Source organism: Rattus rattus, chromosome X (genome assembly GCF_011064425.1).
Source record: "Rattus rattus isolate New Zealand chromosome X, Rrattus_CSIRO_v1, whole genome shotgun sequence".
NCBI classification, from domain to species: Eukaryota; Metazoa; Chordata; class Mammalia; order Rodentia; family Muridae; genus Rattus; species Rattus rattus.
In genome coordinates this window covers 20,518,076-20,541,071 of record NC_046172.1, presented here as the reverse complement: position 1 = coordinate 20,541,071, position 22,996 = coordinate 20,518,076, and the positions used below count along the sequence as shown (strand labels likewise).

Below are 22,996 nucleotides of genomic sequence, written 5' to 3'. Positions count from 1 at the left end.
TACATATATATATATATATATATATATATATATATATATATATATATATATATATCCCTCTCATTCATGGAATCTTTCCTTTAGTTCATGGATTTTCCTTTGCACATATAAATAGCATGCTTTGAGTCCATTATGTCACTTGAATGTAAATGCTTTTAGAGCTAACCACTTAGAATTGGATGACCAAGGGAATATCCCTGGGAACAGCTACTTCTCCCTCTCAACTTTCCTTAGTTGCCTGTAGTTCTTCATCTAGGAATAGGGCCCCATGAGATTTCCCCCTTCCACAATAGCATGTCTGCTGGTCTTCTCATTGTATAGGTCCTGTTGCTGAACCTTCTTGACAGCTCTATTCACTTATTTCATAAAAGCACACATAATATTGGCAATGGAAAGATGGCTCAGTGAGTAAAAGCACTTGTGAGAGTATTCGAGTCTGGATGCCACACCTATATAAAAAGCAGAGCATGGTCTCACCTGCCTGTAATCCCAGCATTATGTCTGGTAGAGACGTAAGGATAGCTGGGGCTTGCTAGCCACCAGCCTAGCTCAAGGTTCAGTGAGAGACCCTGTATCAAAGAAATAAGGTGGAGAATAATGGGGCAGAATACCCAACATGCTCTTCTCACCTCCACGAGCACATACACACAGGTCCTGATACCTGTATACACACATGTTCATACACTGAACATACATACAGCAACTGAGGTATTCCCACTCATACCTAACACACACACTAAATAAATAGGTGTGAAGAAAACACACGTAATGGTTCTTCAATCATAATCAGAATACTTCTTGTACCATCATTTATGCGAAGCTGAACTTGTGTACTATTTATTAAAAACTAAAAAACTAGGAAAATGTGGTAACTGCAGTGGAGTTTGGAACCATTTTGCCTGCCTTTAGCAGTGTGAGTTTGCACACTGTTACCCTTCCTTGGTTTCTTACCAACCAGGTATTTACAGACAAACCTTCCTAGTACACACTCATGTGAACTAGTGTCTCACTGACCTCAAAGGGCTCCTGACATAAACACTATCAGAAACCTCTTTCCTCTTTAGCTGAGTCACAGCCAGCTATAGTGTATCTCTCTATGGCACAAAGAGGAGGAAGGTAACTGTAGGCCAGGCCATTATTGACTCCACTCAACAAAAAAATCTATACTGAAGTTAGGCCGTCAATAAAAAGCATTGGCAGACCCCCATCTATGCTGGGTTGTAGTAAACAGAGGGAAACATTTGTTTTGTGCCTTGAGTCCTTCCTGCTGCAGTGCGGCAGCTTCTCATGGAACGAATACCTATTAGGCATGGAGTAAGCATCCCAAGCTTACTGCAGTAAAAAAGAATGCCAGAATTAATAAAGTATAAAAGCAACTTCATGGCGATAGCATCCAAGAGTCCCATATTAAATAGGATTTTTATGTAAGTACTTAAGTCTTTTCTTCAGTTCAGTGTACAGTCATTTTTGTAAGGCATGTCATTTCAACACTTTTGTATTCATGTGTACAAAAAGATGTCCTCAGAGATCTCGGAGATCATTCATTGCTAGATCCAAGATCATCAGCCTTGAATTCAAGGGACCTTTCCCAGAAACCTCGACCAATAACCTGAGTGGTTCCTGCTTTATAATTAGGGGTGTGTTTTTAGGGCTGTGTGCTGTCAGGTGATGTGTACCAATTGCACCCACATGTTTTGAGTGGTTTCTTCTGTGTTTTTGTGTGCAACATGTGTTTGCATGAGAACTATCCTTTTTTCTTCCCCCAGAGGGAAATGCGAGGGAGTATTACCTTCAAGATTGTGCCAAGCTACCGCACTCAGTCTTCGTCCTGTGAGGTAATAAAGTCTAACAAGCATTCCCCTCAACCCCTGTCTCCTCCGAGTTCTTAACTAACTGTCTGCTGATGGCTGAATGTTTTTGCTTTCTGGGAAATTGTTTCTGCCTGTGCTGTTAGATCACTGCACACCAATTTTACAACAAAGATAACGGAACAGAGGAGGTCCCACCCACCTCCTCAGCCCTACTTCCATGCAGATATCTTCAGCCTTTTTGCAGCAAAATCAAAGCCAAATATAGAAAAGTTACAGTAACATAAAGCTTGATAAGAAAATGAAAGAAAGAAATCCCTGAGGCAAAAAATCCAGCAGTGTTTCCAGGAAGTCCATTCACTTCACCTGTTAAGAAATCCCACAGTAATTCTTCTTTCCAAGAGTCCAAGAAATGATCAGATTCTGTTGAGTGTTCAAATGACTGACAGGTCTCACAATGACACCCTGATGAATTGGTAACTGACTTCACTGCAAGGGTACAGGCTCCTGCAACCTTTCTAAAAGTCTGCATATCTGAAACAGGAAATGTCTCATAAACAAGTACCTTTTGTAAAATATCCCCTCCCATCTACATTTCTGAAACACATTATCCTCTGGCAATTAGAACTCTTTCAACTTATGGAGGGTTTTTTTTCCAGTTTTATTTTACTCAATAGTCAGAAATCTATTCTTTGTATAATTACGAGACATAAATTATCATAGAATCATTCTTTGGTTATAGCACATTCAGCTCAAGTTGTATTTATTGAACCTTATTTTTAAAATGTCCCTGTGGCCCTTCCAAGTATGTTAATATGAAGGACAAGAGCTGGGGATATAGCAGAGTTATGAATAATTGCCTAGCATGTGTGAGGCCCTGGGTTCAATGTTTATCACTGCAAATAAATAGATATGAAGTGTACATTTTCTAAGGCTATTTTTAAAGGCTGGTAGCTAACTTACTGGCTCCGTACTTAAGGAAATTTGAAAGAAAGAGTACACTTTTTAAGTCTATAATGGTGCTACAAACTTCACAAGACAACAAGTAGAAAATTATCAATTAAAGTATCGTATTTTATTGGGTCTTAAGCTCCTCTTGGTGACTCCCTATGGAATGTCAATTAATAATATACTTCAAAAATATGCACCACTGCTCCAGCTTCAAGATTCAGAGCATTAAATTTTGTTACTTAGAGTATAAACTTTCCAGGGAAAGAGAGAATGGCATGCATGTACATATTTTTACGTAAATAATTCTAAATATTCTAAAACCATAGATATGCCTCACAGCATTTCTCATGAGTTGAAGACATTGAATAAATAGATTGGATTGAGGGTGGTGCTAACCAGAAGATAGTTATTAATACAAGTTTCTCCCTTTTTTACAAGTTGCTGAACTAGTTCGAGGGAGACACCAATATTATACATATAAATTCTATACCTTTAAATATTTGAAACAAATGATCCCCTCCTCTTACTCTGTTCACCCCCAACATAGAAACACCACTGTTTTTTTTTAACCCACGTGGGTTTAGGCTCTTCTTAACTAGGGTGAGGCTTCTCAAATGGCTTCTCTTGTCCACTTCCCCCAGACCCTATCTTTACTGATTTGGATCCCTAAAGGTGACAAATGAGATCATTTCGCTGCATAATGTTTGAGGATGTTCCTCTAAAGGATCTCATTCTATTTCAGGCTAACCAATTCCAGAAGTATTCTTTCAGTGTCCTAGAGAGAAACATATCTTTTGAACAGAAGTCGATACAGAACTCTACAAATGAAATGTCTTAATGGACTCATTTTCTTCTTCTGAGAGTTCTTGTTTTCTTCTTTCTGAGAGTGACTTGGACAATAAGGAGCAGAACCTGGAAAGGATTCGGAGTGGGTTGAACAGCGAAGAGTGTGGGCTTCTGGGAAGTTTGGCCAGAAATAGAGCCCCGTTGCTTAGAGTTACCGTCTTACTCAGTCTGCTAGAAGGCTGCAAAGAAAGAGATTTATTTTCTGGTGCAGTTTTCTCTTTTTACCCCATTAGTAAGTAATATTTATTCTAGAAAGGTCTAAGATGATTACAACATGTAAAAAGTCTTTCTCTTAGGCTCATTTACTTTCAGTGGAGTTATTTGGTAATTCTTGACAGTGGGGTACCTAAGAACAATAAATTACTTTGCAAACCTATCCTTTAACCTAGTCTTTAATATAAAACTAGGCAGTTGAGATCCTCAGTATAATAGCATTATAGCATTGTGAGCCCTTTGATAGGGTTTTAATAAACCCCAAAGTGTCCTGAGGTCCCAATAAAAAAAGCAAAGATTATAGAATTTGGGATACAGGAGAATAATCATTAATGAATAAAAGCACAGCCCTCACCTATAATATGGGAATCTTCAAACTGCAAAAAAGTATTTTCATACTTCTGTGAAATCATGTAAGTCAGTCAGCATGACACCTTTTATAGCATTAACCTCAGAGGAAATAGTCGCCAGACTGTGGTTGTGACTGTTGATGTGAATATCTGTTTCTGTGCTAGTGCTCTGTGTTAATGAACCTTGTGTCTTATTTCAGAGAGATTCCCCCTCCACTTCCAGACAGTCCCCTGCTAATGGTCATAGCAGCACTAACAATTCTGTTTCGGTAAGAACTCTAGCTCCACACAGCCAAGTGTGACAATTTTGTTGGTGCCCACCTGCCATGAGTGTTTAGTTCCATGTGTTCAGTGGAAAGATTGTCTTCTGCAGACGTACACGGCTACTGCAGCAGCCTTGCAACTGACTCCTGGAAAACCTTCCTCAACATTTCCTTCTCCTTATAAAGCAGTCACATTTGAAGAAATGTACTTCAAGACTGCTAAAGTTGTTCTAGAAATACCTCTCAGCCACCCCACCAATACATATGGCTGCTCAAAGGATATAAATAGAAATGTGTTTAAATTTCTTTAAGAATTTTTTAATTTGAAAATGATAAATGTAAGGGAATTTTCAGAATAAGCATTTGGGTGTTCTTGGGCTTCATAGTTTTCCATTCCGAGGGATATCAGCAACATCTTTTAGTTTCCGCTATCTAAGTTTACGAATTGGTGTGCCCTCTTGTTATTGTGGTACGTGCACATATTTTGTGAATTATAAGCCTTGCCTGGATATGAAAAGCAAAAGGAACTGGCTTCAAACTGCACTTAAGCCATGCTGGTATCACATCTTTAACACAAAGTACATATTTGACTTAAACTTAGAAAGTGGCCATTTTTCAGAACTCTCCATTTTGGATTATAGAAACGTTTAACCAAATGGAAGCACTTATGTGCGCACGTTTGCAGGTTTGGGGGATAGCCAAATATTCTCTTACGTTGCTGATGCTGCTGCCTGTCACCCAACTGCAATTATGAGACCTCTAAGAATGCGGCAGTATTGCCTTTTGTTCTGACTTTTAATTTTCCCTTTAAAAATATATCAACTTTCTTATCAAATAAAATCATCAGTCATTCAAAGATCATCTCAAATGGAATGATATCCCAAGTATCTAAGTAAGAAATTGTGTGAGAAAATTGTTCATAACAGTGTTTCCAATGTGAACCTAGGTTCTCAAAGAATTCTTTTTTAACGCTAGCATGTAATGCTATTAAGATGGTAAAAATCCATAGAGCCATTAAAATTTTCAAACTCTGAACGGTTGCAATGATGAAGTTGAAAAGGACAACCGTTCTTCTGTGCTCAGGGGGGTTGTGATAGGCTGTTTGAACCGCAGTGGCTTTTGTGTTGAAGATGCTGAGTTGTTTCTTAAGAACACATTTTCTCTCTGCTTCAACTTACCTGCTTTCTTCAGCTTGCTGCTAAATGGCCTGGGTTTGATTTTTTTCCTAATAACTCAACATTTCTGAGAAATGTAATAATGTATATGATCTCTTTACAACTTAAATCTAGTTTTTAACCATATTGTAACAGAAACACACAACTTACTTTGTACTCTTGACAAGTAAATGAAAATTTTTCTCCTGGGTTGGCTTTATTCTACAGGACTTGCCATCAACCACCCAACCAAAAGGACGACAGGTGAATAGATACCCTCTATAGAAACTTCTCTAAACTGAGCTAATAGCCGATCCTTTATTAACCCTTTCCATCCCATAATGTCTGCATTTTGGACCATAACATTTGAGCATTAAAAGCTTGTACCATTTCATTTTAACACATTATACATGACTAATTCTCTATAAAAGTTTTTCCCTCACATCTCTGTAGCTGTGACGGTTATTGTAATTAAAACCTGATCATTTTTTGCTGGCAGTAAACTGGTTTTGGTGTTAGGGAGTCTTACCTGCCTCTGGTATATACAATAGAATTCTAGGTATAACTAAAAGTCATGCCCTAATGAGCAATTTAAAGGCACTTTTCTGAAATTAAAAGCTGAATTAAAATTAAATTTCTATTTGTCTTTGTATCTGAAAGCTACATACAGTAAAACACAGCGTCAGCACCTTGGTCTTCACTCAGATGTGCCTGTGCTAGTTAGAAATGCTAGGTGCTGTCAGGCATCAGCAAGCATCAAACAGCCAGCACTTTTAAAGTGTGCATTTTAGGGCAAATGTAGAGAGCTATTCATTTTAAGGGCTGGGTTACTAAAATAAAATATCACACAATAGTTCCAAAGCCTTCAGGTTGGTTTTCCGGTGACTTAAATGGGACATTCGAGCTTAATGTCAATAGATAGAATCATGGGAATGTTTTTCTTGAAATATATGCTAAAAAATACTAAATCTGATTTTAAGTTAAGAATTGTTTAAGTTACCGATTAGTAGAATATCCCCACAGTGTAGTCTCAGGATTTCATAACTGGGGCAACCGTGGATATATAGTGCCTTATTTTAAAGCACTTAGAATTCCAGTCATTCATAAAACGCTGCTGTGTGTTATAACCCCTGTCTGCCAATGTGTCTCCTCAATTCATACACCATAAAGCTCAGAGCCTAAACTATGCATGCCTTAATGCTCTGTGCTGATTTCAAGTGTTACATTGTCAAAGCAAGGGTTTAGAGTCACCTTTATTTTCTCAGAAAAATAAAGCACAAATACAAAGCCAAAATCTCTCTAAAGAAATGAAGCTGTATGTTGAACTTTTTAATATTGTTTGAGTTACTTATAGCTTTGTCTGCAGTATATAGACACACTGCCAGTTGTCATGAAAGCATGACGTCCAATGTCATGAGAGCAAGTTACCAACCCACAGTTCTCGCTACTTTACCATGAAAACCTACCCTGAGTACTAGTCTCTATGCCTTAAAGGCTGCCTCATGGTTATGACAATGTATCCATACCATTACCATGACCACAGCAAGTTTTAAAATTGGTGTGCTTAATTATGCACCTATCTTATTGCTAAAGGCAAAAGTTATTCAACAAGTATTTTAAGTGTTCCTTCCAAATATAAACAGCGAAAATGAAGCTCTATGCATCAGAGATGGCACCCTGTTTCTAGTGGTAGATGTTTCTTGTGTCCTATCTCCATACATCGTTTCAGCTTTCACCATCTGATGTCTTGTTGTGTTGTCCATGTTGATGTGTGGTTATTAGAGTAGCATTCACTGTTTTTCTTCACACCGCTGTGGCCTCCATTCTTACAAACTCCTGTTTTATAGATCTATGTAAGAGCACAATTTGAATATGATCCAGCCAAGGATGACCTCATCCCCTGCAAAGAAGCTGGCATCCGGTTCCGAGTTGGTGACATCATCCAGATTATTAGTAAGGATGACCACAACTGGTGGCAGGGTAAACTGGAAAACTCCAAAAACGGAACTGCAGGTCTCATTCCTTCTCCTGAACTTCAGGAATGGTATGTTTTTGTTATTTTATGGTGAAACTGAGCCCTCTCTTCCAGTTCTCAGTTTCATATTTTATATTATAAAATCCTTTTCTTTGGTAACTATATAAGTTCCAGTTATCTATAATCAAATCCAAAAGTCAGTCGTCCAGAACTTCTCAATCTCCAGGTTATTTTTATGGTCAGATACTGGTTCCAGTTAGATCCACACTTTATGTATAAGGAAAAGGGGGAGAAGACAAGCTATGTGGATGGCTTCAGATCATTTGGGCAAAGCCCTCAACTCCCATAAACTGTTCTAATCTTTTTACAATGGTCTTTTCTTCAGTTGTATCACTCTGTATCCTTTCATGACCACCCTACCTCATCAGGAAAAAACTCTTCAAGAGCCATGATTTGATGTCACTCAAGTTATTTAAAGGTGCAGCCTGTTCCACTGTTGGAAGAAAGCACAATGAGAAGCTTTGTTCTTGGCCTTACCATTCTTTAAGACTGGTTTTTCGGAGTTTAGGGGTGGGCAGCTCAGAAGTAGATGCTTGCTGTATAGAAGTATTACCCTGGGCTCCATGCACAGAACAAGAGACAGAGACAGGAAAAGATGATCTATTCTGTTAGAAAGCTTACACTGTGAAGCAGGGTGAAATGAGACAGGCATTTTAAACCCTCTTTAATTGCGAGAAGACAGGATTGTATCATCTATTAAATGTCCATAATCTATCCTCTTAAATATGTTCCCAGTATCTATCAGAAATCTACTACAAGAAAAGAGTAATTTAATACCTGGGTTTGTTTTATGTAACAAAACCTAACCTGCCAAAAACTGGAATTCTGCCACTCCCTAACCTATACCCCAAAAAATACTTGAACTTAGTTAAAAGTAACCAAAAATATTGAGTCTATAAATATTTCCCCTTTTTCACCAGTCCTTCTCACTATTAAAGAGTTTTCTTGGTTGATCTCTTTGGCTTGATTGCCCCTTTCAGCTCTCTCATGTTCCCTAAAACTATTCTTACATTTGAGTGTTAAAGTAGATGAAGGCTTCAGATGCCATTGTGCTACAAATGGGGAAACGGGGCCCAAACAGAGAAGCAGCAGCCTGCCATCTGGCACTGTCTCTCTGTCTGATCTTGTGCAGACAGTTTAACATAAGCAGGAGAAAAGCAGTTTCTAAGTCTTTCTGATGTTGCTACTGTGAATTATACATTTCACAAAATGTCTTCTAGAGAGAAGTCACATGAGCATTTATTCAGAATAATCATGTGTGGGCTGGGGATGTGGTAGCTCAAGTGGTGAAACTCTGGGTGTGATTCTCAGCACCAAGTAAAGCAGGTGTGGTGGTGCAGGCCTGCAGTCCAGCACTAGGGAGGCTTAGACTGGATGCTCAGAAGCTCGGGGTCATCTTTAGTTATAGAGAGAGTTTGAGACCATCCTCGGTTACAGGGGCTGTACTGAAAAAAATGTTAAGGGAAGAAAAACAATAATTACATAGATTGCAGGTTTCTTTCTAGTTGCAGCAGTGATATAAATCATGAGCTCTTAGTCCTCTGCAGAAATCTGAAGAAGCTATGAAAGGAAAAGGAGGTTTGCTTCTTGTCTCTGCTGAGGTCTGGACTGTTCAGACCAATCATTCTGCTGCAAAGAAAAAATGCTGCAGAAACTAAAAGGGTGTTTTATTTTGCTTTGTTTTTTAATGAGCTTGAAAGTGCTGAATAACTCAAATGGTAATGGGGAACCCAACAACCAGTTCTTCTATGAGAACCTTTCCTCAAAGCTGTAAGCAAAATCTTAGAGTACCAAGTGTCCCGTCTTACCAAGAAAGCATTCACTATTATGCCAAAGAACCAAGAGTAAGACCACAGGCTTAAGGAAGATGGACAATCTATGAGGAACCCTTCCTCACATTGTTAGGACTACAAAAGTTGGTATACCAGACATTTAAAAAAACTGGGAAAGGGGATAACATTTGAAATGTAAATATATAAACTATCCAATAAAAAATTAAATAGAATAAAAATTTTAAAAATACTAAGTAATTGACATTAAATATTAGTTTATCAAAAAAGAAAAACAGAGGCTGGAGCATGGTAGCATATACCTGTAATCCCAGTACTCAGGAAACTGAGGCAGGAGAATTTGAGTCCAGTCTGGCCTGTATAGTAAATTCAGGGCCACCCTGGACTAATGAGACCCTGTCTCAAACAAAAAAGGAGGAGGGCTCTAGATTATTTCCTTGTTTACAGGAAAATATGACAAATTAAAGACATAGAGGCACAGTTTAAAAAACAATTCAATCAGCTGAGTATTGTAGAACCCATCTGAATCCCTGTACATTGTGCACTAAAGAAGGAAAATTTCTAGAAGTTCAAGGGTAACCTAATCAACATAGTGAGATCCAGGCCAGCATGAGCTACAGAGACCCCCTCTCAAAAGGAAAAATAAATTCGACTCTCCTGAAACTACAAAATATAAAACTGGTTTCTAATTTACTGAGACAAGGGTAGGGATATAGCGCAGTGATAGAATGCTTGCCTAGAACTATGTAAAGCCTTAGGGGGAGTTTTGAACTGGGAGTGGTAAGTCATGCCTGTAAATCCCAAAGGAAGATCAATTTAAAGCCAGCCTCATTTTCAGTAACTTTGAGGCCAGCCTGGGCTATATGAAATCTAGTTTTTAAGAAGAAAATAAAAGGTATCAGGCAATGTGGTACACATTTGCAGTTCCAGCACTTAGAGGTACAGGCAAGAGCATCAGCCAAGTCATCCTTAGCTTCATAAAGAGTTTCAGGCCACTCTTCAGTATTCAAGAACCTGGCTCAAACAAAACAACAGAAAATTCAATAAGGCTTTAAAGAAGACAGAGAAACATTGCATTAATTGACTATAAGACTCAGTATTGTAATGGTGTCTATCCTTCCCACATTAATTGTACCAGTGCAATCTCAATTAAAATTCCAAGCTTTGAAACTGACAGACTAATTTTAAAGTTTACATGAAGAGGTTGGAGAAACGACTCAGAAAATAACTAAGAGGATTAACTATGCAGTCAGGAATCCGAGTTCATATCAGCACCCACATAGCAAGCCAGGTGTTTCCCTCTAACCCCAGCTCCTAGGAAAGTGAAGACAGGGAGATCACTACAACTTGCTGATTTTCAATTTATCCAAGAAAATATGAGGAACAGGTTCAGGGAGAGAACCTGCCTCAAAGGACTAGGTAGAGAGTGACAAGGATACCCAACACTTAACTCATACATACATACATACATACATACATACATACATACATACATACATAATTATCTTTAATTATTTGTGCCTAGAAATCCACAAATTCAGGAATGGCCAGGATGTTCTTGAACAAAGAACAAGGTCTTATTCAACCAAATATGAAAACTCACTAAGGTATAGTAGTTGAGAAATGATCAGCTAGACCAACTAAAGAGACAGAACCATAAAGCACTTTTAAACCTAAATAGCTCCTTTCTGTGTAGCTAGTAGCATAGCGCAGCAATGAAGAATGCTCTTACTTTTTAGTATAGCCTGCTAGAACGATTGAATATCTCTAAGAGCCAAACTAACTGGTAGAAGGCAGGGCTTCTTAACAAAAGAGAATGGACTCCTACTTTACATGATAAGAAAAAAAATTCTTACACAATAAAATATGAAAGACAAAACTATAAACTTTAAAAATTTCTGTGTGATTTGTGATGCAGTTTAGTTTATCAGAAATATTGCTTGGGTTGCTGTATAAGAAATTCCTAGAAACTTGCCTGATACTAAGCACTAAGCACTTAAAACAGGCTAATGCGTAACAAATCAGGTTGTAAAACAGGCCTGCCTTGACTCACAATCCCTTGATCAACACCCTGAATCTCACAACCATGTATTAAGACTTCTGACCCTTATTATCAGCTAATGTGGACCCAAGGAACACAGCAGTTTTAACATAAGCCTGTAGTCTTAAGCCATTTCTAAGGGTTGTCATGAAAGCCGAAGAAGCCTCTTTATGTCCATGATGTCCAGAACTGAGGAGGGATAGTCATCCTGTTGTGTGTAGCCGTCAAATGACTTTTTTCTTCTCAACATAAAACCATGATTAACTTTGTTGGATTTTTCCCCCCTTTCTTCCTTTCTTCCTTCCATTCTTTCCTTCCTTTCTTTGTGTACTAGGCGAGTAGCTTGCATTGCCATGGAGAAGACCAAACAAGAGCAGCAGGCCAGCTGTACTTGGTTTGGCAAGAAAAAGAAGCAGTACAAAGATAAATATTTGGCAAAGCACAATGCAGGTAGGAAAAGCATGTCTGTTTCTGAGGCGGGGTCCAACATCTCCGAGACCTAAACACATACAGCATTTACATTTGCTCTTCAGAGTTCTCTTTCCAGAACATTGTAGCCTACGAGACCTTGACCAACTTGCAGATGTGTTCAGAAGCCCTGCCTCCTACCAGTTAGTTTGCAGAGCTCTACTTTCTAGGACAGAGGTGCTGTTGGGAGGTGCTACCCCCCTATGATGAAAGGAGCTCCACAGACTAAGTCCTCCCATGAGAAATAAGTGCTGGGGTGCGCTGAGTCCCTGGGCTTCTCTCCTCTCTGGCAGACAGACATTGCCTTAAGAGGATAACCCTCCCTCCTAGTTCCTCTTAGTTCTTGGATTTGGAGCCCTGACAAATATTAGAGACAAAGATGCACAGAAGGGCTGTGCTACAGAGGGTTCTGTAGCTGATTTGCAAGGCCATGGGTAACATGGATACTAACTTGGGTTCGTTTCTATGACTATTCACCTTCCCCCATTGTACCTTCTGTTTTTTTCCATCTTTATTAAATTGGGTATTTCTTATCTACATTTCAAATGTTATTCCCTTTCCCAGTTTCCATACCAACATCCCCCTAACCCCTCCCCCTCCAATTCTATATGGGTGTTTCCCCTCTCAACTTCTCAAAAACACAAGGTGATTAGCTAGGCCCTCCCCTCTGACTGTATTGAGGCTGGGGTTCAACTGAATCATGGGGTTGACTGTTGTGTTAAAACTGAAATGCACACCAAGTAAAGCGTGATCGGTTCTGGCACTTGAATTCCCAGAAGACTCACAGGATATCATTTAAGCTGAAAGAAAATATGTGACGGTATACTTAATTTCAATGACTTCTCAATAAGGGACTTTTCCTGAGAAATTAAAGGTTAGCATTAGCTTTGTTCCCAAGATTTCAGAAATAACTCCAAACTATCAAACACTTGGCCTAAAAAAGCCAAGTGACTGCAGTCATCCATGTGCAATTCAGTGCATCTCTGGGAAATCTAGAAAGCAGCATTCTCTGTGCAGCGTTCCAGCATGCATCAGCATGTGCTTGGAAAAGTTCTTTAGGACTTCTGCAGTCTCCTTTCTTAACCAGAAATTAAATGTAAGCATTTATGAACTGCTGTATAATCCAGAGTGAATGTGAATTTCTACATGGATTAAATTGCAATGCTCAGGTAAATGAGGGCTTTTTCCCTTCCTGCCAGTTACATTATGCACACTTATTCCCAATGAAAAGTATACTTGGTTTTGTACTACCACGGTGTACTAGCCACACACTGGCTTTTGTGTTTGTTTCATAAAGGAAAGAAATACATAAAGCCATGTATGTAAATAGACACTAGCCACCACTGTTCAAGTGGCACTGTTTGAGAAACTAACTGTTCAGCATTAGCACGAGGTAGCTTAGCTGAGACATCAGACTTACTGCCAAGTCTTCTTACTTGCCTTCTCTTCTGTCTGCTTCCACTAGTCTAAGACAATCTAACCAGCACACAGGAGACTAGTTAAATCTAAATCACATTAGTTAAATACAAAACAATTAATCAGCTGGGGAGATATATCAGTAGTAAAGTATTTGCCTAGCATATGCAAGATCCTAGGTTCCATCCCCAGCATCCAAATGAGAGAGGAAATTTTCTAATTTAACTTGCCATTTGTATAGTGTTAAATGATATATAAATACTGGTGACACTAAATTAATTCAAACCTACAAAAGCAAAGAAATAGCCAGGTAAATATGCTAATATTTCATTAGTTTTATACTCTACTAATTGGAAGGCACGTAGACATCAGTATTCACTTTGTCAGTATTCTTTAACTTGACTCTGAGGATAACTAAGTGAATTGATCAGAAAACCTGACCTCTCTAACTGTTGACAAAGATTTAATGAAATCATTGGTTGAAGAGTTCTGCCAGAGAATCAATATCCAGCCTGACAACCAGTGGTTCTCATTTCCTATGGTTCATGTTTTCTGTTCTTGGAACACTGGGTATCACTGTGCTCCTTCTGTCATACCCATTTGGATCCCCAGTGGTTAGTGTAAACTATTCCTGCAGATGTGACTGTCAACCTAATAGGCAACATGAGTCAAGATCATTATGTGTATGACTAAGTGTATGACTTAGCTCACTGAGGCCTTCAAACCAAGCAATTAGGTTAGCCTGTCAAGGCAGTCCTCTCTAATGCTAAACCTCAGTGGATCTACGGTTCTTTCACTGCTCAGCCTGGCAAAAAGGTACCCTCGTGGTAGATCTGAGTAATCTTGCAGTACCCTATGTCTCAGGCTGCAGCTCCCTGAGAAACACTCCCTGTCCAGGTTGGAAAGTATTTATCCTTGATTTTAGACAATGGGATACAATTGTTTTCCTCTCCATTCTTTGGCCTGACATCCCCATATCTCAGAACCATGTGCCAAAGTTCTCAAAAAAATCCAACTAAGGAAAAGTAATCTTAATTGCACAGGGGACAAGGCCACCACTCTTTTTGTTGCCCTTAGTATTTTCCTAACCATTGACCTCCTCTAGGCATCCAGATAGTCCTTGTCGTGCTTGAGGGATTGTCCTACCTGTCCATGTTTATGGCCTTCAAAGGAGTCTGAGTACTTTGGAAGGAAGGTCCTTGCATACCACTTACATTTCTTTCTAAACCTTTGTGTTTCTGCTTGTCTGTGAGTCTCTAGACAGAAAATTGCTGTCAGGGTTCCTTCCCTGCAGAGTCATGAGCTCTCCTTCCTTTCGCTATTCTGTCCTGTCTGCAATAAACCTGCCCAACTAAGCTTAGCATTTCTTTCTGTCACCTTCTTTCTCTTCAGCACTCCTCTACTTTATCGATGAACGTTTCTCTCTTGTTTATCCTAAAATCCAGAAGAACCCATTGTTTATTGCATTACAAGAGACCAGGCTGTCAGCAGACAGTAGTGTACTTTGGGTAGGATGAGATTCCCTCATGAATTATCAGATTACCCATATAAAGAATTGTTGTAAAATACTGTTAGCCTCTATGCTATGACAACTTGGAAATAGTGTATTATTTCATCGCAACAACTAGCCAGATGCCCACAGATCAAACTATACAGCCAAGGATTTCTTTTCAGAAACTGACTATGAAAATACAGCTACTCTGTTCTTTCTATGGTGTGAAGTAATTCAAAATAAGGCTATGGGTTTTGTTACCCATACCAAGCCTTTGAAAATTCACCACTCATTGATGATAAGCTCTAAATTTTATAATCAAAGCTGGAAATTACTTGTATGATCAAGTAAAATAAAGATTAAAGACTTTATCAACAGCACCAAGAATGGAAATAATACTATCCAAATCTATTTTTTTATCACCAGGAAAATTCCCACATCAAATTAAAGCAGAATCCTGATCAAACTGTGCAGCCTACATCCTACATAGTACAATGGCATAAATACATATTATTTTACTCAGTATTTAAATAATTTTATGATACCACATTTGAAAATCAGGTTATGTAACATAAAACTTTGGGTTTTCAACATCCCTTGGCAAAATAATGAATGCAACAGCACTAAGCCACTTCCTTCCTTTGGGAGTGTGGGTTGGCTGATGTCCGTCTTAGATGGACATTTCCTTCCCTCTTATCCCTGTATACCCACATGCCCCAGATTTTTTTGCCTGGCTTCCTTCATTCAACCACATTAGCTGTCTGGTCACTATAGACCTGCAGTATCTACTCCGGGCTAGTGCCACTAGTTGAAATTCATTCTTAGGAGTTTTTGTTTTGGGGTTGTTTGTTTGTGGTTTTGTTTTGTCTTTGGGGGCTTTTCTGTGCAATATTTGAAGCTATTTACAGCCTTCCAAGTAGAGGCAAGGATTCAATGTTAACTGCTTGGTTTTTTCCTGCCAATATAGTTGCTTAAATACTTAAGTGCCTGAAATGTTAAGTAGTTTACTAGGAAAACAGAGAAATATAAACAAAGTATGCCAGGCAATATTTCTAAATTCTTAGGAATAAATGTTTTATGATATTGTAGTATTTATATGAAATACAGTTTCTGTAAACACGTGAGACCTGTAGCCACATGCATCTGATGCAAACAGTACTGTCACCTGCTAGACCTGGACTATGGAGGCACTGAGCTTCTTAAACCCAAGACTTTAAGAAGTCACTTTTAATTCAAGTTACTGACTTAAACTTTTTTTTTTTTTTTTTGGTTCTTTTTTTTTCAGAGCTGGGGACCGAACCCAGGGCCTTGTGCTCCCTAGGCAAGCGCTCTACCACTGAGCTAAATCCCCAACCCCTGACTTAAACTTTTTAACAAATTACAAAGTCCATCTTCATTTTTTTCAATGTGAGCCATCAAAACAGTGGTATCTAGGGTCCTGAAAATGCTGCTTATATGGGTATATATGAACTTAGAGGATTTCTGCAATAGTATTCATTAGTTATTTTTAAGTTATGCTTAATACTGCAAACTGTCCTAAAGAAAAGTGACATATAACCTGACTGACATTGGCATTTTTTAATAATAAAAGTAGGGATTTAGATATGGCGTGGTGGTAGAGTACTTTAGTAGCATCTACAAGGCTCTGGGTTTGAGCCCAAGCTCCATAAAATATAATAATAAGAAAATGGGTACACGTAATTAGAAACCACACACAATACAGGAATGCACAAAGTAAAAAATGAAAGGCTCCTACATTTATCCTCTCTAAAGATGGTTTCTTGTCATTCACACATAAAATTTCTCTATACATGCTAGCATATAAAATCCACTACTGGCTTTCATATAAAGGTATGATTGAAGTTGTATTAAAATGAGTTTGTTTCTTAATGTGGTTTATTTACCTTGTGTTTAAAATATTGCATGATAAAGTTTATTTTGTGCCTATTATACTTTTATTTTACTAATATATAAAAAGTCATATTTCAATGACCCCTGTACATTTTTCATGCTGTCTCACTCCCAATGGCCTCTGTGCATGTAAGTAACCTGTTGAATAACTATACCTCTGTGTTTTTAATGATTTCATTTTATTAAGCCCCTTTTTCTTTAATCAGCAAGCAATTTAAACCCTTCATAAGTTCAGTCTTTCAGTACTCTTTTCAAATATCCTGTTTCGTTTTGTTTTGTTTTGTTCTGTTTTGTTCCGCAACCCTATGACTATGTGACAATTTTATTTAAACCAGAGTAACCTTTTCATACTGCTCATTCATGGTTCAAATTCTAATGTTCAACCTATCTGTTGCTTTGTTTGTGGCGTATTGACTGTTATGTTAATCCCTAACTCATGTACTTTTAGATGATGACAAAAACATAAATAAGCAAGACTCACATTAGGGTGCTCTAGAGGGAGAGAGGGGTGTCTCCCTTCCAGAAAACTTTGTGTCATCACCATCTCGTGCTTCAAAAAACACTTGATGGTTTTAATAGTTTAAAACACATAAGCTTACTGTTGCACTCCTTCCCATAAGCCCACTTTTCCTTGATGGGCATAGTATTCAGGACAGTAGGTACAGAAAGCCATACCGTAAGCACTCTGCCTTTACTTCTGTGCTTCCCATCATTCCATTCCCACTGCAGCACCGTGACGTAGCTCTACCACAGGGAGTGTCGTGTACATTTTTATTTTGTGAACATGCAAATGTTTCTCCAATATAAGCTATTGCTAGAGAATATGGTCTAAAAATTTTTTCCTTAACTTTTATACAATCAGACTATCAAAGTAGAATCAAAAAGAATCAAAAGAAAAGAAATGCACACAGACCCATTAATATGCACTAACCTTTATTTTAATATATTATATTCCTTTCCCTAAATATTTTGGGAATGATGCTTTTTGTTCAATTTTGTGCTTGTGATCTATTGCACTCCATGGTATCTTATTTTGCATCATAAAGTTTTGCTCCTGCGCAGATCACAAGTGAAAAGGACTAAGCTGATTCTCAAGATCATGTGGCCATATTAGTGCAAGCAGGGAGCAGACACTCTCTGAATGATTCAACCATAGAATCCGTTTTACTAGAATACTTCACCCACTTAAAATCCTGGGAGAACTCAATATTTTAAGAAGAAACTTCACCGTGTACCAGGGCTGGGAGGCAGGGGTACAGGAAACACAGGTGTAGAAGCTCAGCTTTCTCAGGAGAATTTTCAAACATGTGTGAGAATCAGACCCCACTGAACTTCGACAGCAATGATAATTCCCTATAATAATTTCCCCATATTGCTTGAAATTGTTCTCATCATAGTGTTGTTAAGAGGCAGGTTTCAGAAACATATTTTTAAGGTCTTTCTTTCTCAAAGGTCTCAAAGCTCAGACTGTCCATGGTTATTTCCATCCTGTTCATCCTGATTTACCACATAGCTTCCTCTATAATTAATGGCTGACATGGTTTCTGGGCCAGGAATGCATGTTTCCCTACTTACCATCCCAAGACCTCAGTTACAGTAGACTTTGTGAAATATTCAATTAAAAGCTCGTAAAACTCCTTGCAGAACTTAGCTGTGACAGATTCTAACATGCTGCCTTCATCAAGTCATATGAAGTAGTAAAAAGCAGTGCAATGAAATACAAACCTGGGTGACCATGCATTTCTCACCCTTCTTTGGAAGCGCTCAGCTGGCCCTCCCTCGCTTGACTTCAGTTGCACCCATGCTCCACTTGTGTTGGTCGCTGCCCATAGAACTTTTCTTTTTAGTATTGCCGGTTTCTTAGAACTGTGAAACTTGAACAGCATGTGGTTCTGAGTGAATTCAAATGATTTGTTGGAATACTGCATGAAAAAAAATAACATGATATCCTCTAGAACTGGATTTCCTGCATGTACTCATCGTCTCTTTGGTTGGTTCTTGAGTCATTTTCATGGGCTTAAAAATGAGACTCTCTCCTGTACTGGCACTATGAATTCAATCACATGTAAGCTACATGTCATAAGCGGGATTCGTAGTGTTACTGTAACTTAATCTTTCCAAGAAAATTGTAATTCACCTACATGAGCTAGCCATTCCATAAATTTATCTTTCTTCTAAATCTTTGCATTTTAGTGTTTGATCAATTAGATCTTGTCACATATGAAGAAGTAGTGAAACTGCCAGCATTCAAAAGGAAAACATTAGTCTTATTAGGTAAGTTATGCTGTATGCTTATTCTTACCTCCAAACTGTTTTACACATGTTACTACTAGTTATTAACTTTTCCATTGTTTCCCACATCACTTAGGTGCACATGGTGTTGGGAGAAGACACATCAAAAACACCCTCATCACAAAGCACCCGGACCGGTTCGCATACCCCATCCCACGTAAGCAGTGGCTCGATCTCTGAATTCTTTTTCTCCCGTCGCATTCTTTTCATTGTAATGTGTACATTTTTTCCAATTACAAAAATAGTAACTGTTTACTATAGGAAATTTATAGAAACACTGAAGAAAATAAGGTAATTCCAACTTCATTTTTCCAAATTATAAGTACTCCATGGGAAGTTGCAGCATTAGTCTTATCCATTTTGTTGGCAACCTGATTTTTCCACCAGTATGTTCTAAACATCGTCTAGATGATTCTTGAAAAAATACTGTTTTCTAGTTTTCTCTGATGCAACTATGCTTTGTGTACTCATTATCTATATTATTGACTTCTTATCAGTTTTCAAAGCCCAGTCCTGGTACTATCTGTTGTTTGGAACAATGAATTCAGATCTGCAAGACTTTTTCGATCCCCTTTACTAGTTATTTCTATTCTCAACTCCCTTACCCTCTTCCATTTCTCAACTGTAAAATGAAATAACCCCATGGTTGTAAAAAGGGTTCAAGACTATGTATTGAAGCAGATGGTAGCTAATTCATAACTATCTGACCTATCATTTTATTGTTTACATCATTATTCTACAGGTTAATATTTCAATTCCCAAAACTATCCAGATGTTATGTCTCTGTTCAGGTTAGGCAGAGCAAATGAAAAATGATTCTAGAGCTACAGAAGTAACCAGGGACAGAGTTACTCCTCTCTGCCACTGAAGAGTGAAAATAGCACTCACTAGACAGATTATCAACAAATAAGCATGGTTATGTTTCAGTAGAACTTTAAGGCGGAGGCTGGAGAAATGGCTCAGTAGCTAAGAGCCCTTGCTGCTCTAGTGGAGAACTCAGGAGTGGTTCCCAGTACCCACATGTCAGCTCACAGGGGTCTATAACTCCGGGTCCAGCATATCTAATGCCCTCATCCTGACTCTGTAGACACTAGACACACACACACACACACACACACACACACACACACACACACACACGGGCACTGGTGTGCATGTAAACAAAATTCTCCTGCACTTAAAATATAAATCTTAAAAACAAAAATTTTAAAGGAAAGCAGCCACAGTAGTACACACCTATAACCCCAGCACTTGAGGCTGAGACAGAAGGATTGTCATGGGCTTGAGTACAGCTGGAGCAAAATACCAAGTACCAGGCTAGCCAGGCCTACAAAGCAAAACCTTGTCTCAAACAAAACAAAACAACAACAACAACTCTGAAAGACAATTTGGTCTATAAACCAATTCACACCTTCCCTGCTTCACCTTTTGTTTTCATTCTTTTATGATGATCCTACCCAAACCTCTTTAAGCCCATTTGTTTCCAGGACAGTGTGTCTTTTGCTGTATTCTAGCATCCTCATTCACGAAGTATTATAGACTAAGACTTTCAACATCTGAACTGTCCTATCCAGTAGTCCTTTGTGGCTCTTCAGCCATTGAAATGTGGCTCATGGGACTAAGAAACTGAATTACTTCACTATCGTTCATTTAAATGTGAATAACCACACATAGTTGTCCATTCTTTTATTCTTTCTTCTTTCTGCAAGAGACCAAAGTAAGGACAGTGAGTTATGTTAGTCTTGGGCCATTCTATTAGTGATATTTTTATTGTGATAAAATATTATGACCAGAGTAACTTACAGAAAAAGGACTTTGTTTTAGCTTACAGTTCCAGAGGGATAAGATGCCATCATACTAAAGGGGTGGGAGGATAGCAACAGAGCAAGAAGCTGAGAGATCATCTTTCCAACCTCAAACACAAAGCAGAGAGAGCAAACTGGAAGAGGGAGAAGGCTATGAACTATCCAAGCCTATCTTAAGTGATACACTCTCTCTAACAAGGCTCAACCTCCACAAACAGTTCCACCCACAGGAGACCAAGTATTCAAATACACGATCCTATACAGCCATTTTTCATTCAAAACACCACAATCACTTCATGCCTTTCCCCCTGGGGTGGCATGAAATATGTCACAACACTGAAATATTCACCAAAGAAGAAAAGGCAGCTAATATGCTGATATGCACAGATAAATATGATTTTTAAATTGCTTTGTTTTAAAATCTGCAATGTTATTGGAAATGGGAACAGGGGATATGAGACACTCTAAAAAAACAACAGCCTTTTTTTCTTTTTGAGACAGGGTCTCTTGTATCCCAGGCTGGCCTTGAACGTGTAATCTTCCTGTAGCCACCTCTCAGGTGATGGCATTGCAGCTGTTTGCTATAATTAAGCTGTGGGTTAATGAGCTTTTAAGAAACAATTGAGGAGCTAAGGTTATAGAGCTCAGTAGTAGAGTACTTACCTAACATACACGTCAACATACATGAACATCTAGATCCCAGTGCATACGTGCGTGCACACAGTGAATGAGTTGAATAGGTCCATTGGGAGTATAATTCACCAATCCAGCTGTTTGAACCTCTCATGGACGTAACTTTTCAGATACAACCAGACCTCCAAAGAAAGATGAAGAAAATGGCAAGAATTACTACTTTGTATCTCATGACCAAATGATGCAAGACATCTCAAATAATGAATACTTGGAGTACGGCAGCCATGAGGATGCAATGTATGGGACAAAACTGGAGACCATTCGGAAAATCCATGAGCAGGGGCTGATTGCGATTCTGGACGTGGAGCCTCAGGTAATGTCCAAGCCACCCTGAACCCACTCCATCTTGCCTGCATGCTCAAAAGCTCAGATTCTGAAATCCAAAATTCCATCAGAAAGTTTTGGGTCACAGAAGTAATTCTCTAAGCTTAAGTACTCAAGACTTCCTGGATCACCAGTCTAGGATGCAAAGTAACCTGTCACTGAACTCAGCGGACACAGATGCATTTAAGAAGCAAATTCTTCTTTTCTACAGCTTATCCGCAGATACTCGGTGAAGCACACATTTGGGCCTGTGCCTGCCAGAAATCCCACACTGGCCTGACCTCAGGATGGGGCTCTGGCGATTGTTATCATGGCAGCCCACCTCTGTTCTCCTGGCACAGCCATGCTGGACCAGTAGAGCATCTGCCACTATCTCACATTGATTGCTTATAAGAAACTGATCCTGAGGTCTGGATATGAAACAGCCATAGCTTAATGAGAGCCAGTGTGAGTGAGCCCAGTGTTAGACGGAGCAGGGATTTAAGAGCCCAGGTGGCTCTCAGCCTCTGCTCTTTCCTGAAAGAGAAATGAACTCCAAGAGGACTCAAAATGGAGCTAGGTCAAAAGATCTATTGATTTTATAACCAAGTCTTATGTAGGAAGCAATAGCAATGATGGAACTTGAGAAAGAGAAGGCCAAACACTCCACATAGGGATTGGCATCATCTCGGCTGAGCAGTAGGGTGGGCACATGTTAGCACAAACAAGCAAAATGGAAGTGCTGACAAGCTGACTTTTCATGCCTGAGCATAAGCCCAGGTGGGGCTTAAAGCACAAGGAAAAGGACTCAGGAATGATAGACATCAGAGGAGGTTACAGGACAGGCAGATGGGGAGGGACCCTTAGTGACTCAGAGCTACCATTAATAAGATGGATCTATAACCCACACATTTCATTGCTTAGATCAGGATGGGCGTACCACCTGCTAAGATGTGGAGACGTGCTCCTGGTGGAGCAGACTCTGCTTCAGCAGGAGGAGGCTTATGTACCCATCCCAGGCAGGGCCACTCTCCTTGGGTTCCACACCGGTCTTCACCCGAACGTCGTTTTCTGCTGGTAGTAATGTCTCTAGCAGTTGAGAGGCCACTGCATGAGACTTGCTCTCATAGCCATCCCTAAGTGCTAGAACAGTCTGTGTGACCTG

General features: G+C 39.0%; 1 protein-coding gene across 1 annotated transcript in view; it reads left to right on the top strand.

Annotated features, from left to right (window-relative positions):
• Cask (calcium/calmodulin dependent serine protein kinase) overlaps positions 1-22,996 on the top strand; it is a 390,111-nt gene that overhangs the window by 355,968 nt on the left and 11,147 nt on the right. Inside the window, 8 exon segments of the mRNA XM_032890511.1 lie at positions 1,769-1,835; positions 4,369-4,437; positions 5,814-5,849; positions 7,433-7,629; positions 11,786-11,901; positions 18,932-19,012; positions 19,107-19,187; positions 21,639-21,841. Coding sequence (XP_032746402.1) covers positions 1,769-1,835; positions 4,369-4,437; positions 5,814-5,849; positions 7,433-7,629; positions 11,786-11,901; positions 18,932-19,012; positions 19,107-19,187; positions 21,639-21,841 — 850 coding nt within the window.